This window comes from Carya illinoinensis, chromosome 12, assembly GCF_018687715.1.
Source record: "Carya illinoinensis cultivar Pawnee chromosome 12, C.illinoinensisPawnee_v1, whole genome shotgun sequence".
Taxonomy (NCBI): domain Eukaryota; kingdom Viridiplantae; phylum Streptophyta; class Magnoliopsida; order Fagales; family Juglandaceae; genus Carya; species Carya illinoinensis.
The window spans coordinates 23,586,387-23,600,225 of NC_056763.1; the positions used below are offsets into that span (position 1 = coordinate 23,586,387).

The 13,839-nt window shown below is 34.8% G+C and overlaps 1 protein-coding gene across 2 annotated transcripts; it reads right to left on the bottom strand.

Annotated features, from left to right (window-relative positions):
- Nucleotides 1–477: 477 nt before the first annotated feature.
- LOC122289954 (AT-hook motif nuclear-localized protein 8-like) lies at nucleotides 478–12,505 on the bottom strand. 2 transcript variants are annotated; one of them, XM_043097410.1, is made up of 7 exons: nucleotides 12,107–12,505; nucleotides 11,263–11,312; nucleotides 7,865–8,497; nucleotides 7,721–7,773; nucleotides 4,166–4,297; nucleotides 1,341–1,502; nucleotides 478–1,143 (listed from the first exon to the last, which is right to left on the bottom strand). In XM_043097410.1, exons 3-7 carry the CDS (start codon nucleotides 8,382–8,384, stop codon nucleotides 874–876), a joined length of 1,137 nt encoding a protein of 378 aa, XP_042953344.1. In that variant the 5' UTR covers nucleotides 8,385–8,497; nucleotides 11,263–11,312; nucleotides 12,107–12,505; the 3' UTR covers nucleotides 478–873. The 2 variants fall into 2 exon arrangements, with proteins under 2 accessions (XP_042953344.1, XP_042953342.1); XM_043097408.1 differs by lacking the exons at nucleotides 11,263–11,312; nucleotides 12,107–12,505 and having other exon boundaries at nucleotides 7,865–8,591.
- Between the last annotated feature and the right edge of the window lie 1,334 nt (nucleotides 12,506–13,839).

Here is a 13,839-nt window from a genome sequence, read left to right on the forward strand (position 1 = left end):
CTGGCAGATTGCATTGAACCATGTTGGTGTATAAACTTTCTTCTGTACAATTTCTGTATAGACCAATCATTTTTATAAATAAGTCTCATTACAATCAACACAGCATGAAAATAGAGGAGAAAAACGAACACGAGTAATGAACCAATATTCCCAGCTCATCTTCCTTGACTCGGCCAAATGCATGGACCAATAGAAGAGGCAATTTGCTATAGACCCCGCAGGTGGATTGGAGGGGGGTTGTGATTGGAAGCCACAGGGAGTAGAAAACAAGAACATGCATGTGTTCTAACCTGCATGTTCTAGATCCAAATTACAGAAAACAAGAACATGGTTTGATAGTTAGAACACCCAAAATCGACATAAATAATACCGCGGTATAGATTGTTCTTGTTCTGAAAACTGGAGGCTCCTGCTAATAAAAAAAGGAAAAGCTAAAACTCCTGAATATAGAGTGACAGAAGCCAAACACATTGAAACTACAGCAAGACAATCGCGCCCAACTATATTACATGCAGCTATAAATCTCATAATCCTAGAAAAGTTGGCATATTAAGTTCACAAACTGCGAACAGGAGAGGACAGATGCAACTCAAAAGTAATATAAAAGCAATTTGAACTGATGAGATCCTAAAAATCAGGTGGCATTTCCAGCTATCAACAATAGCCGTCTTTTAAATCATGTGAAAAGGAAAAAAAAGGACTAGCTTAAAATGAAAGAACAAGTAACCCGCTAAGAGAACTTCAAATAGATCTCTCCCTCTATGCCTTCGGTAATTCGTTTTGTTAGCTTTTGGAATTCACCTCCCTATCCACTATGCAGAACATATCCAAGTTAATAACCCAGCACAATGAACTGTTTAACAGGTAGCATCTTCACTGCTGTGTTTGGCCTGTCCATATTTGATACATCGGCTGCATGTTATGTAGTGGCTGACCAGCATGGCTGTAGAATCCAGAGTCTCTATTAATAGGGCTACCGCCATCATCTGATGAATCACTTGAGGCGCCTTGAGAGGAAGGGCTGGCTGCTGTGACAGGTGCACCAAAGTCTAAAATTTGTTGTGCTGGCGCTGATGAAGGCCCAGATTTCGGGTTGTTTGAGTTCGGTTTTTTTCCATCCGCAATAAAGCTACCCACAATGACCTGGAAATCATTAGGAGAGATATAAAATGAAATGTCTGTGTTTCATTATCAATTCTTCAGGTGGCTGGACACTTTGCAGAATCCATAGCAAAATGCACAAGTATGTCCACTTCAAAAACATCTTAGATGTGCAGAAGGTGAATATTTCACCATGGCTTCATAAATGATGCATGCATTAAAAAATAATTGAGAATTACCTGAACAGGTGAAGCTGCCATTAGCATTCCTGCAACCCCTCCACCTAAAACTCGACCATCAGAACCTGCCAAGGACACACTCAAACCGCCTGTTCTGCTACGATTGCCATTGTTTTCAGAAAGCAAAAAGGAACCTGATAGAGAGATAATCTCAAATCGACCCTGCAAAGAAAATTGACCATGAAGGATGCAAATTGTGAATAAGGGAACTAAGAATAAACCGCGAAAGAAAACCTATAGTCTAGCTTGTTCAGCATATATTCCAAATTTTCATTAGCAGCTTCCAGTTCTTCAATGGCCTTTCCATTGAAATTTCATGAAGCATTGAATAAAAACAATATATTTTTAACTTTTCATTAATAGATGTGCAATTTTAAACCCAGACATTAACTAAAATCATGCAGCATGGTTATCACATTATCCACCATTCTACTCATAAAGTATATCTTAATTTTATTTATGAGACACATAAAAAATAAACAAAAAGAAAAACTAACAGCAAGGGCAACTATGTAATTAATATTGGAGATCTTTCCAACTCTATGTGTCAAAGAAAAAAGAACACCCAAAAATCTCAAGCTACAAATTTTGACAGTAGAATCTAAGCATGTTCAAATGGAAAACTAATTTTTCCCTTTGGTTTGCATTGGGTCCCATTTTGCAGTAAACATGAAACAAAAACTGCAAAGTATCATCTTAAGCAGAAGGCATATCAGAGGATGTTTCACTGTATTTCTCATGTACATGGATCAAATTGGAAGATAATACTCACCATCTTAATAAGGGAACTAATCTCACTCTGTACAGAAAACTTAGCATCGAGAGCCATCTTGAAGTATCCATGTGGTTTTCTCTTGATCTTTCCTTGTAAACATCAGTTTTCACTTCAAAGCTTGCATTGAAGATGGACGGCAATTTCAATTTTTTTTGGGTACCTTTTATGAAATTTTTATATAGCCTAAATTTGGGAAAGTTGTTATACCTACCATTTGCAACCCCTCACTTTCCTTTAGTATCACTTGTATAATAACTACAAAAGAGGTGAAGTATGCGTGCCTTGTCGTATACTTGTGTGGTGGCACTGAGCTCCCCTCTACTTCCTTACTTCCATTTTGGAGACTTCCCAAATTCTATGCCCAGTTTCCAAAAGTGGTATTACTTAAAATAAATTTGTTATATTACCCACACCTCTTACAAAAAGTAAATCAGACTGATATTAAAAGTTATGCCCCTATAATATATAAAGAAAAGATATTTAAGAAACATAACTAAGTTCTTAAATTTTCATTCACCAGCAATCATGTCATTCTAAATTAATATATCTATTATGGCATGGTGGGAGTACATTCTTATCGTTTATAATTGAAATCAATGAAATAAAACCAGTTGCAACTTTTCAAGTTACAGTATTTCTCTATCATTAAGCTGTATTTCTCTATCATTAAGCTATTAAGTTTTCATGCATTTTTCTCATTATCTTCCATCCACAAGATGAAATAATTGGATCAAGTGCAAACCAGGAACCGTTATTCTTGGGGATGTCACCCATCAATGTCATCCCAATCTCTTCTTATTGCCGATATGACAAAACTGACGTTCCTAAAGGGGCTTCATTTTGTTCTCCCTTCTCCCCCATGGTTTTCCAATGAAACGAGAACAAGAAAAATGAAGCACAAAAACTTATTAGCTCCATTTATGTATCCTTGTATCTTATGATCACATGCTGCAAGGGTTTTTTAATGCCACAAAAACTTAATTTGTGAATAGAGCTATAAGATTTTATGTTGCAGAATTAGGGTTGATCTATGACATGTGACATCATTTTTCTAGTATGGAAAGCAGTACATATGTTAAGCCACTGCGGAATTGTTAAACAAACTATAACCCCACACAGAGAGAGAGATGGAGAAGTGGGTCGCTCTAAGCACAAGATCATATCACTATACATCGCCAAATTTCACTTTGATCAAGGACCTCATCATGTAGCTCTCTTACCCAGTACAAATGTGCCACAAACATTGCTTGGTTGGTCAAAATTGAACTCTATAAAAGGTACTCTTAGTCCATGAAACAACAACATAGTGCCAAGCACATCGAACCTAGTAAAACTACCTAAAAGATGCCTCTCTGTTTTTTCATTAGAGGAATTTCAATTCCAATCTGTTTACTTATTTATTAAAAAAAAATAATAATAAAAAATAATAATAATAATAATAATAATAATAATAATAATAATAATAATAATAATAATAATAAGAATTTCAATTCCAATCTTCAAATCTGAAATGACTATATTAGTTTTTCAAATAAATCAAAATACTATATACTCTGTGAATAGTAGTGAAAAAGTAATGATAAAATATTCACTCATTTTCAATATTTTATCATTACTTTTTCACTACTATTCACAGAATATCTGGGATCACCTCACTACCCAAACGCAACCTTAGTTCTTACCGATAAACTTCAGCAGATATGAATTTTGGACATGCAGTTTCCGCAAATACAAGTGAAAAAGACCTTTCACTTTTTTTTTTTTTTTTTTTTTATCAGTAAATAAGGAACAAGATCTTTCACATTAATACTTAAATAGCATGAATTTCATTAGAGAAAGGGTGAGTATAAGTTTTCAGTAGAATGCAAGGATGGGATATATACACATGTACATTGGTATTTAGAGAAATGATGGGATAAATCTTCTTTTATTTTAGGAACTTTCCATATTATGGTACCCTACCTTAACATATGCATGTTCTCATATCAGTGTATATGTAACATAACCTCAAAATATTTATCTCACATGATCTTATAAGAATGAAAGTTACCTCATATGTCACAGTACCACCTGACAATGCTGCTTGACGAAGGGTAACATTGCAGATGGCACCACTTGCAGAAAGGATACAAACTGTGCGTGGCCCCTGCTGTGAAAATGCCATAATCTTTGATGCTATATCCTGAAAACCAAGATGCTAGAATAGTTAGGAGGTTGCTATGAGTTAAGCAAATAGCTCCCTTCTAAGATCCAGCTAAGAGTTGCAACTAATCATGCAACACTACAATTAACGTGCAAGATAATAGAAGTTAAAAGGTGGCTATAACTTCCCTAATATCAAGATAACAGAAGCTTAATGATGAACACAACCACACAAATTAATATCAAGACCTTTTTCTGATAATTAATGAAAATTAATATAAAAAAAAAAAGTTAATATCAAGACCTGCATGGACCAACATTAATATGTTTCATTGAAAAATTTAATATCAAGAGCTATATTTTCAAGAGATTCTTTTGTTATAGATAAATAAATTCATGGCTTCAACATCTTACAAATTAAACATTAGTTACCAAAAGTAAGTCTTAAATAAAAGCACAGAAACTATTTAATTCCATCAACTGCATCTGATAATCAATTACATTTGCAACTCCTTTAATGCAGGAAAGAGCATCAAACTTATCCATAAATGGTTCTGTGCCTCAATAAATATCCTCATGCCCAACAACAATTGACACAAACAAATATTATGCCCAGTCAATATGACCAACAAAAGATTAACCTTTTGGCTTACCTGAAACTCAATGTGATTCATCAGTAAAATGGCATCCACACTCTAATAGCCCCCTAGTTTCAAATGAAACTCAGAAGATCAACGGCAAAGAGTCGTCCAATTCTTGATGATTGGCCAACAATAGAGCACTAAATCTTAAGCACCAATTTTTGGAATTGGAAGAAATTCAAAATTGAAACTAAAACATAATTCAAGCTCTTGTGTAGGGGAATATCCAAGAATCTACAATGGGCCTCTTGGTAACATTTAGTTGCTACTCTGTATATAAAAAGTGAAATCTTTTTTTTTTTTTTTTAATTAGCACCAAATGACTGGAACAAAGTCCCAACTAATTCCGAATAAAAAGTGAAATCTTGAAAAGATAAACCTAACAAGTTGAGATTAATCAATTCCGTCTTAAGTATTTGTTTATGTCAGGGTAGCACCCCTTGGACACATAAATCTAATTAGCTCAGCTGAAAAATTGTATGATCCCAAACCTTACATTACATGCAAATAAAAAAGGAAAGAAAGAACACATCCACTAGCTAACCTTTAAGAGTTTATGTCTACAACTTTTATCCCATAAATACCAAGCCTTTTTCTATATTTCTATGAATTCGTATGCGTTTTGAAAGGGGGGTTGAGATAGATACCTTCTCTGCTTATTGTCTTAACACAACTAATGTCCTTTGGTAATAACCCATTTGTTAGTTATAAGTCCTCCCCTCAAAACTAACAGGAGAACAAATCCACACCCACCTATTAAAAAATAAATAAAAAATAACCCCCCCCCCCCCCCCCCCCCCCAAAAAAAAAAAAAAAAACCAACCAATGAGAGAAGCAACCACACTTTCTCCAACCAACTTGATACAACATCAAGTGAATTTCTATTTAAATGCAAAAATTTGGTCAACAATTCACAGGTTAGTTGTCACCTGATAGATTACAAAACTCTCAAATCTTTATTTGTATTACTCAATTTGCTCACAATGTCAGCTTAAGAGCTTATTTGGGAAGTGAGATGATCTCATCTCGTCTCAAGATTTCTCATAATTTCTTTTCCAAACATCACTCAAACACAAACGCTTTTCAATTTCAAATCTTCAACTTTTTCATCTAATCAATACCTTATCATTACAAATTTCCCAAACTTCCAGACAAAACACAAAAAGCAATAATACTTTTTCAAATTTCAAAATAAAAATAAATTAAAAATTAATATTCTAACAATATTTTAACTTTATAATATTTTTATTCAACTTTTTCTCTCTACACCCCAAACCCAATAAAACATCTTAAAACCATTTCACAGTTCACTACTATTCACAGAATTCTCATCTTATCTCACTTCCTAAATGACCCCTAAGTGTCAACACCCAAGGTTCAAGATCAAATAGATTATGACTCGATTATTATAACTACATTATGCATGAAAGCATTCAACTAGCATCATAATGGGCATGGTAAATCACAAAGTTGATATTCTGGAAAAACATCACAGTGACCCAAAAAAAGTAGCCAAAATAAATACTTCCAAGGTAGTCCCTCATCATTTGAAATGCAAAAGGAAGCAAGCTACAAGATGTGCAAGTAGGAGTTTGTTTTAATAATCAATCAAACAGGATGGGAAAATGTAGACCACCTACTTCCTCACTGTGAGATAGCCTTTGGCAAAATGGGGCTAGCTTGGGTCATACCAAGAAGGTCAGTAGGCTTCCTTACATCCTGGAGAAGTCTATATGACAACCCTCAAATCGCAGCGATATGGAAGATGGCTCCCATATGCTTACTATTGTGCATTGAGAGGGAACGGAACAACAAAAGTTTTGAAGATTGCGAGCAGAATATGAATGAAATAAAAAACTGTTTTTTTGATAGGTAGAAAAGAACTTTTAACACTTTGTTTTGATGGACTCATGCATACATTTTAGTGGACTTAAGGTACATGATTTCCTTGTATTGGCTTCTAATTCTGGCTAAGCGTTTGTCTTACTTACAACCTACATACTCAAGCAATGCCTTGCTTTTACCAATTAAATGATCGTTACTTATCAAACCAAAAATACACATCAAACACAAGGAGCTAATAAAGGATTCATAAAGCCAATCCCATCTGGGGATTTAAGTTTTAGTTGAGTACATTTTTTACGGGTAAAATAAAGTTCTATTAAAACAAGTAAATAGGGCATAGCCCAAGTAAACGGGAAGTACACAATTGAGAACACCTAGTCACAAGTTAGGAGCTAGAAAGTGATACAAAAACGTCATGAAGGCTAACTCCATTGAATAGTTGGGTATAATTAAGCATGTACATGCTTGTGTACGCATTAAACAGTGGTTAAGGGACCTTCATTTTACAAGAAGCAAATAAACCACCTTGCACATTGAAATAGCATTAAAAACAAAAGCATCAACTGTGTACTCTTTACATTGCAATCAAAATGATTCCTCTTCGTTTTAGTGCATCCAACTCTGTATATCACTTTTATGACGATTCCATCATGTGTTGCACAGCCTTGAAAGAAAGGACTTGCATGTTCAAAAGCCACAAAAGATTTTCAAAACTACCCAACTCTAGCATTTCGGATCACTAATATAAAAATTACAGTTTCCTTTCAAACAATTAAAGCAATAAACTAAATAAGAATAATTCTTTGGTGTAAGACGTTGTCAATATGTGCAACTAAACATGACAATAAAAGCATTCATCTCACCAAAAAAAAAAAAAAAAAAATTCCATCCCAACTAATAACATTTTCATTATAGAGCCTAATACAAACTACAATAATTGTCTCAACATCGCAATCAATTACTACAATAAAATTTACCTCGCCTGCATTCACCATGATAACATGCGGAGTAAAACCGACACCGCCCGCTCCTGCAACACCAAATTAATCTTAACTAACACGACCTACCTTTCTGAAATGAACAACAATCAAAACTGAGCGATAATAAAGTTTAGATTTTACCCAAAGCATCCAATTGCTTCTTCCCGGAGCCGGGCGGCCGACCCCGATGCTTCTTCAGGGGAGGCTCCGAGGACGGCATGGTGCTGCCGGATTCCCCGTGATTTGCGACGGAAGAAGAGGAGATAGGCGTCGGAGCCAAGCCGAGCGCAATGTTGCCGTCAGGCGAGTACTTCCTCGGCCGGCCTCTTTTCTTCTTCGCCGCGGTGGAGGAGTTTTCAATGCTGAACCCTGACTGCCTCGAAGGCGGCGATCCATCGTACGGATTGGCGTTGTTATTGTTGTTGCTGCTGCTGTTGAAAGAATCCAATGGCTTCGCCGAGAGTGCGGTGTTGAAAGGGAAACGGGCGGCGGTAGGAGGAGGGATCATCGAGGGCCCACCGCCGGAACTGGTGTTGATCATAATAGGAACATTGGAATTGTTGTTAGAGGTGGCAATGGTGTTGAGCATGGAGTACGACGTGGGGCCCACCATCATGTTCTGTGGAGGAGGGGGAGGAGGAGGAGGTTCCCGTGAATCCATTCAACAGGTTTTTTCCTTCTTGGGTTTTTCTTGACTTATTGGGGTGTTTGGTTTGCGGTAAATTAGAGGAAAATGCAGGTAGATTGGATCAGCGGAGTAAATATTCTTCAAACCTACGAGAGAAAGAGGGAGTGGAGATTGGAGAATGGAGATGGAATTAATGCAACTGGAAATCATAAAAGAGAAGCCGTAAAATTTGTAGTTTATAGAGTTTATAAAATAGGGTTTACATTTAAATAGGGTTTTTGTAATTTTATGCTTTGGGTTAAATTAATTCTAAAATATTTCTTAAATTGAAAATAAACTTATAATTATATCAAGTTACTCCAATTAATCAGTATCATTAATTCATCAACTTCTTTCATCCGAATCTTTTATCACGTGACACAATCTCAATTATGAACTATGAATATGTGATGCGTATTTATTTTTTAGAAAATGATAATATTTTTATCCATTTTGATTATTCATATATTTATTTATTTATTTGAATAATTAAGAAGGTAATTATTAATATATTGATATATTTTTTAATTTTTTTAAAAATTATTTAAAAATATAAAAAATAAAAAAGAAAAAGAATATAAAAAAAAAAAGTTGATTTGGTTTATGGCGACACCCGGCATTGACTGTTGACTATGGAACTCAATAGGACGAAATAGACTGTAAGTCTGTAACTCCTAAAATGGACTCAACCCGATCCTTCCTTCGTTTTTTGTTTTTAAATGTGGTAATCCTAATAATAACGTATTTGGAAAAAGATGATCTGATGGTGATGGATAATAACGGCCAACTCAACATAAAATTAAAGATTTTTTTTATTTTTTTTTCCCATCCTCTGTCGATTTTGTACGTAATTGGTCAACTCAAGGGCTCGAACTTCCTACTCCCTCTCAAAATCACGAGACTTCTATTATGGCTTCATGCCATTTTGATAAGACAGTCTTCACTAATCTATTCGTTCTTATAACGTAATTTTGACAAATATAATATACTATATCTGGTATCTTTATTATTTATTTATTATTATATATAGATAATTTAAGATTAACGCAACTAATATAGCTTGAGATTCTATTTAGATGTTGAGTATGAGTTAAATTGAGATAAGTTAAATTTTTTATAGATAATAATAAATTGAGATGGTAGATTTGATGATGTTCATATAAGATAAGTTTAGATATATTTATAAAAAGTTAAAAAATATTATAGATTGTACGTATAAGTATGGTGTTGAGTGAAAAAAGTTATGAATTCTACGTGTAAAGAAATTTTGAATTGAAATAAATTTAATAATTTGAGAATTTTGTATTTGAATGTTAAATACGAGCACATCAATAATCAAACTTCAAAACTCATATTATCTTTTGTTTGAACTGGCATAGCTTCAACTACATAAGACTTCTGGGCAAAGATGCCCAAATCCCAATGTTTTTTTAGTGTTTTTTGGTATCAAAGATTCAAAATTAGTCCTTCGTAAAAATGGAGGAGCATTTTGAGGCACAAGAGGTTGTAGCATGAATAGACAAATCAATTGACTCGAGTCTCCAGCTGCTGCTATCACATTTCAGAAGAATGAAAAAGCAAGATTCATTGGATATGATTTCTAACGAAGTACAAGTTAACGATTTTACCCAATTGAAATAATCTGATTTAGATAATGCATAGCTCATACAAATTGCAGCACAAGAAGGACGCCCCAAGGCTGTACTACCATGGGAGAAGACAAACTCAACTTCTGCACCATTCTCTACGACGATCACGACATAATACAGATGCTATCATTCTACAAGGTCGTTGTCATCGATTATGCGTTCTCTCAAGGCACGACTTTAGAGCATTTGTATTAGTCTATGCATATGCATATGCAAAATCACCTCATATGCAAAATCACCTCTTTTGCATATCTACTTTGTCATTCAAACAAAATTTTCAAATTGGTTTATACATATTTGAGACAAAATAATAATAAAATGAAGAAAAATAGCAATCGTGACAAGTCCAAAGCCGTCGTAAGCTCCGTCGACAGTTGTCGTGAGAGAGAGGTGTACGGGTTTGATCTTCCGTTGGGGTTGTTTGGGTCGAGAGATTGATGGAGATTCGGAGGGGAGGAAACCGTGTAGGGAGAGAGGAAACCGTTGGGGTTGTTTGGGTCAAGAGAGGGATGGAGATTCAGAGAGGAGGAAACCGTGTAGAGAGAAAGAGGAAATGTGCAGAAAGAAATAATCTCGTTGGAGGGGTGTTGTCGAGAGAGAGAGTGTGGGAGATTACTGTTTATAACTAGTCAAATATTTGAAGATGAATAATCCAATGCAGCTAAATTTATGCTTATATTATGCAAATATGACTTTACATATGTATATACATAAACCAACGTGGATATAATTCTAAATACTTAATAGTCTTCAAGTAACAGTCCCCTTTTTTCTTTTTTCTTTCTTTCTTTTTTCAAAATGTACAGGACTTTTAGCTCACGATATTTCAATCTCTACCCTTTTAAATCCTCAAAAACCTAAGCAGCATTTCCAACTTCTAAGTTCTAACACCAAATCTCGTAAGAACCAGCTTTGGTAATATAACGGACCCATTCAACAGTGTTGTAAAGTTCGATCATTTTAATTCATCCATTGCCCTCCCATCAATCGCATTAATCAAGCCCATGCCAAATGCTCCTAAGTCAAGTCAGCACGAATAGGATATCCACACGTGTCAACATCCCATTAGAGATGACTTGGTGTAAGAGTCAGGTGAAATGGATGCCATTAGTAGGTCTAACAGGAGAGTGACAAGAATTAAAATGATCAAACTTGAAAACTGTACGGAGCAAAAGGTTCAAAAATTGAGTACACAGACCATACTGAGAAACTATAAAAGTTACCTTTGAGTAAATGGACTCTGTAAGCCATATGCTGTGAACATGGGAGGAACCTGCACAAACGATGTTTCGAGTCAGTTCCACCAATAAACGATGTTTAGGCTCATAAAGCAAAGTAATATCTAATGTTACAATTAGAAGCAAAATCACTATAAGCCCACTTCCACCTATAAAGAACCAAGGTGGGACATAGCACTCAAGTGCACTTTTAACTCATTCACCTCTAAATCGGCATCGGATGTAGAGAACTTGGCAAGGTATTACACTCACCAGTCGAGGAAAATGACAAAAATGATAAAATAGAGGTACCTTGACAAGAGAAAAGTGCTAAATGAACAAAATGTTTTACAAGATTGCTTTTCCAAGCTGTCAATGATGTTTGGATCCACTCCCCAGGAAAATAGTGTAGATGTGCAGCTTTTTAAATCAAAATGGGTGCAAGTTGTATATGCTTTTGAAACGGAGGCTAGTAGGTTAATGCATTGTTTTCTACGAAACTCAATATTTACAGATGAACAAATTTTAGAAGGGTGGAAAAGACATCGTCGTACGTCAAAGCTGAATTGTTTCCATCAGGTGGCACAAAACTCACAGTCTTCTCTGAGTTAAATCTTGTCAAATTCACACATTGATGGAAAATGCACAAGTGTTTTACCACTGTAAAACACAGCATTTTCGGAGATAGAGTGGCCAAACAAAAATATAAAGATGCTGCCTTGGCACAATCCAGCATTTCATAAACATGAGTAATTGTGATGGAAAGCATACGGAAGAGAACTTTTTACGAACACTTGACCATCTAAAGAGGAACACTAAAAGGAAGAACTAGAAAGTGTCGTCAAATTACCTTTTCGTGGGACGAGATTTAATTTGTGACTCTTTCTCCAGGCCAATTTTATCATTTAAACCCAACTTCAAATCTGGCATCCCAGACAGGAAGCAGCACTTCCTAAGAATCTTTCCCGTCAATACGACCAAGCAACTTGAAAATCATGAAATCCAAGAGTTGAATGGAATAGAAAAATTCACGACACCATAGAAGATGTCTCCTGATCATGTGGCTGACACTCGATCATCCGTCGCATTTTGAAATTAAAATCAGATGTTCGCTTTCTCGGGGTGACTTATAGCGATCGGTGAGGTGAATGTTGTTCATGGGAGCTTGACGATTGAATCCATGCCGACCTTCTTCTCCTTTGATCAGCCGAAGTCCACACTCGATGATGGCCATGCACCAACCCATCGAGTTGGTCGATTGACCTAGTTTTGAACCCTCCTATCGTGTCCATCCACTCATTGGGCTCGTTTTGGGTTTCTTAAACATCTCTGTCTGCCCATTCAGATCTATAGAGTTTCTCTTGGCGGCCCATATTTATGGGCCTTACTCATATTCGATTGTCTCAACCATGATCAAAGAAGTGAAAAGGATCAAAATCACGCAACCTTATATTATTAAAAATAAATAAATATGATATTTTTTGCTTGACAGATAAATGCTACCATTCGAAAGATGCCACAATTTTCATTCCATCCATGTCCATCTAAAGCACCTGAACCAAAAATCCCCATTATTGAGTTATAAATTTTCTTTTATGCTTTTCGTTAAAGATTTCAACTTGATAGAAGGGAACAGCCAAAAATTAAGGACTTCAGATACTTATCAAAACACCGAGTTAAACCAAAATGGGTATGAAATTCGGTGGATTTAAAAGGACCGGAGAAGGGGAAGAAATATAAAAAAGGAAATGTTTGCCATTACACATGAGTGAACACAGCTTCAGGGAGCGTCTTGCTGTTACACAATGATCTAAAGAGTTTGGCATCGTCTATTTTTCAGGGAGAGTCTTGCTGTTATACAGTGGCCCCATTATCATTATCGCCTTTCTAGCTTGTTGTTCCATATCTTCTCGTCTCTAGGGAAGAGCAACAGAAAGAACAACTACAAGAAGTGATTCTTTTGCACTTTTACAACTTCTTATTGTATTTGTTTAGAGTTGTCCTTTTATGATCATAAGTAACTGATTAAACATAAATATTTTCTTACCGAATCTTGTGGGAATATATATAAAATTCATGAGTTATTCTTGATATGAAAAAATAAATTTATAAATTGATGATATTGATTTATATGATACGTTAAATTTATTTTATAATAAAAATAATTCTATATTTTTATATATTACATCAAATTATATCAATATATAAATTTATTTTTAAAAAACCTCTTTATCATTAAACATTTATAGTTGTCAGCTTCAATCAAATTGTGGGCAAGCGGCTGCATAGCCGTACCACAATTAATTTTGATATTATATATATAAATAAAAATTTTATGTATAGTCATTTTTATATATTTTATTAATTTGATTAATTTTGTATTAAAAAAATTAATACAGATAATTATATATAATAAAGATCAATACGTAAAAATAATTATATATAATATTATCCCTATATAAAAATAGTGGCCCAACATGTAAAATATTTAATTTAATGAGATAGAATATAGAGTCAAGATTTGAATTCAGAATCTAATTTTAATACCATGTGGAATTACCATTTGTTCTAAAAACTTAAATT

What these genes read in the sequence shown, in the direction of transcription:
- LOC122289954 (XM_043097410.1), bottom strand. Translation starts at nt 8,384, where the DNA reads ATGGATTCACGGGAACCTCCTCCTCCTCCCCCTCCTCCACAGAACATG. An exon ending in TCATGGTGAATGCAGGCGAG is followed by an intron (nt 4,298 to 7,720) that starts GTAAATTTTATT and finishes CTTGGTTTTCAG; the next exon opens with GATATAGCATCAAAGATTAT. An exon ending in GTGGTACTGTGACATATGAG is followed by an intron (nt 1,503 to 4,165) that starts GTAACTTTCATT and finishes TTTTCTTTGCAG; the next exon opens with GGTCGATTTGAGATTATCTC.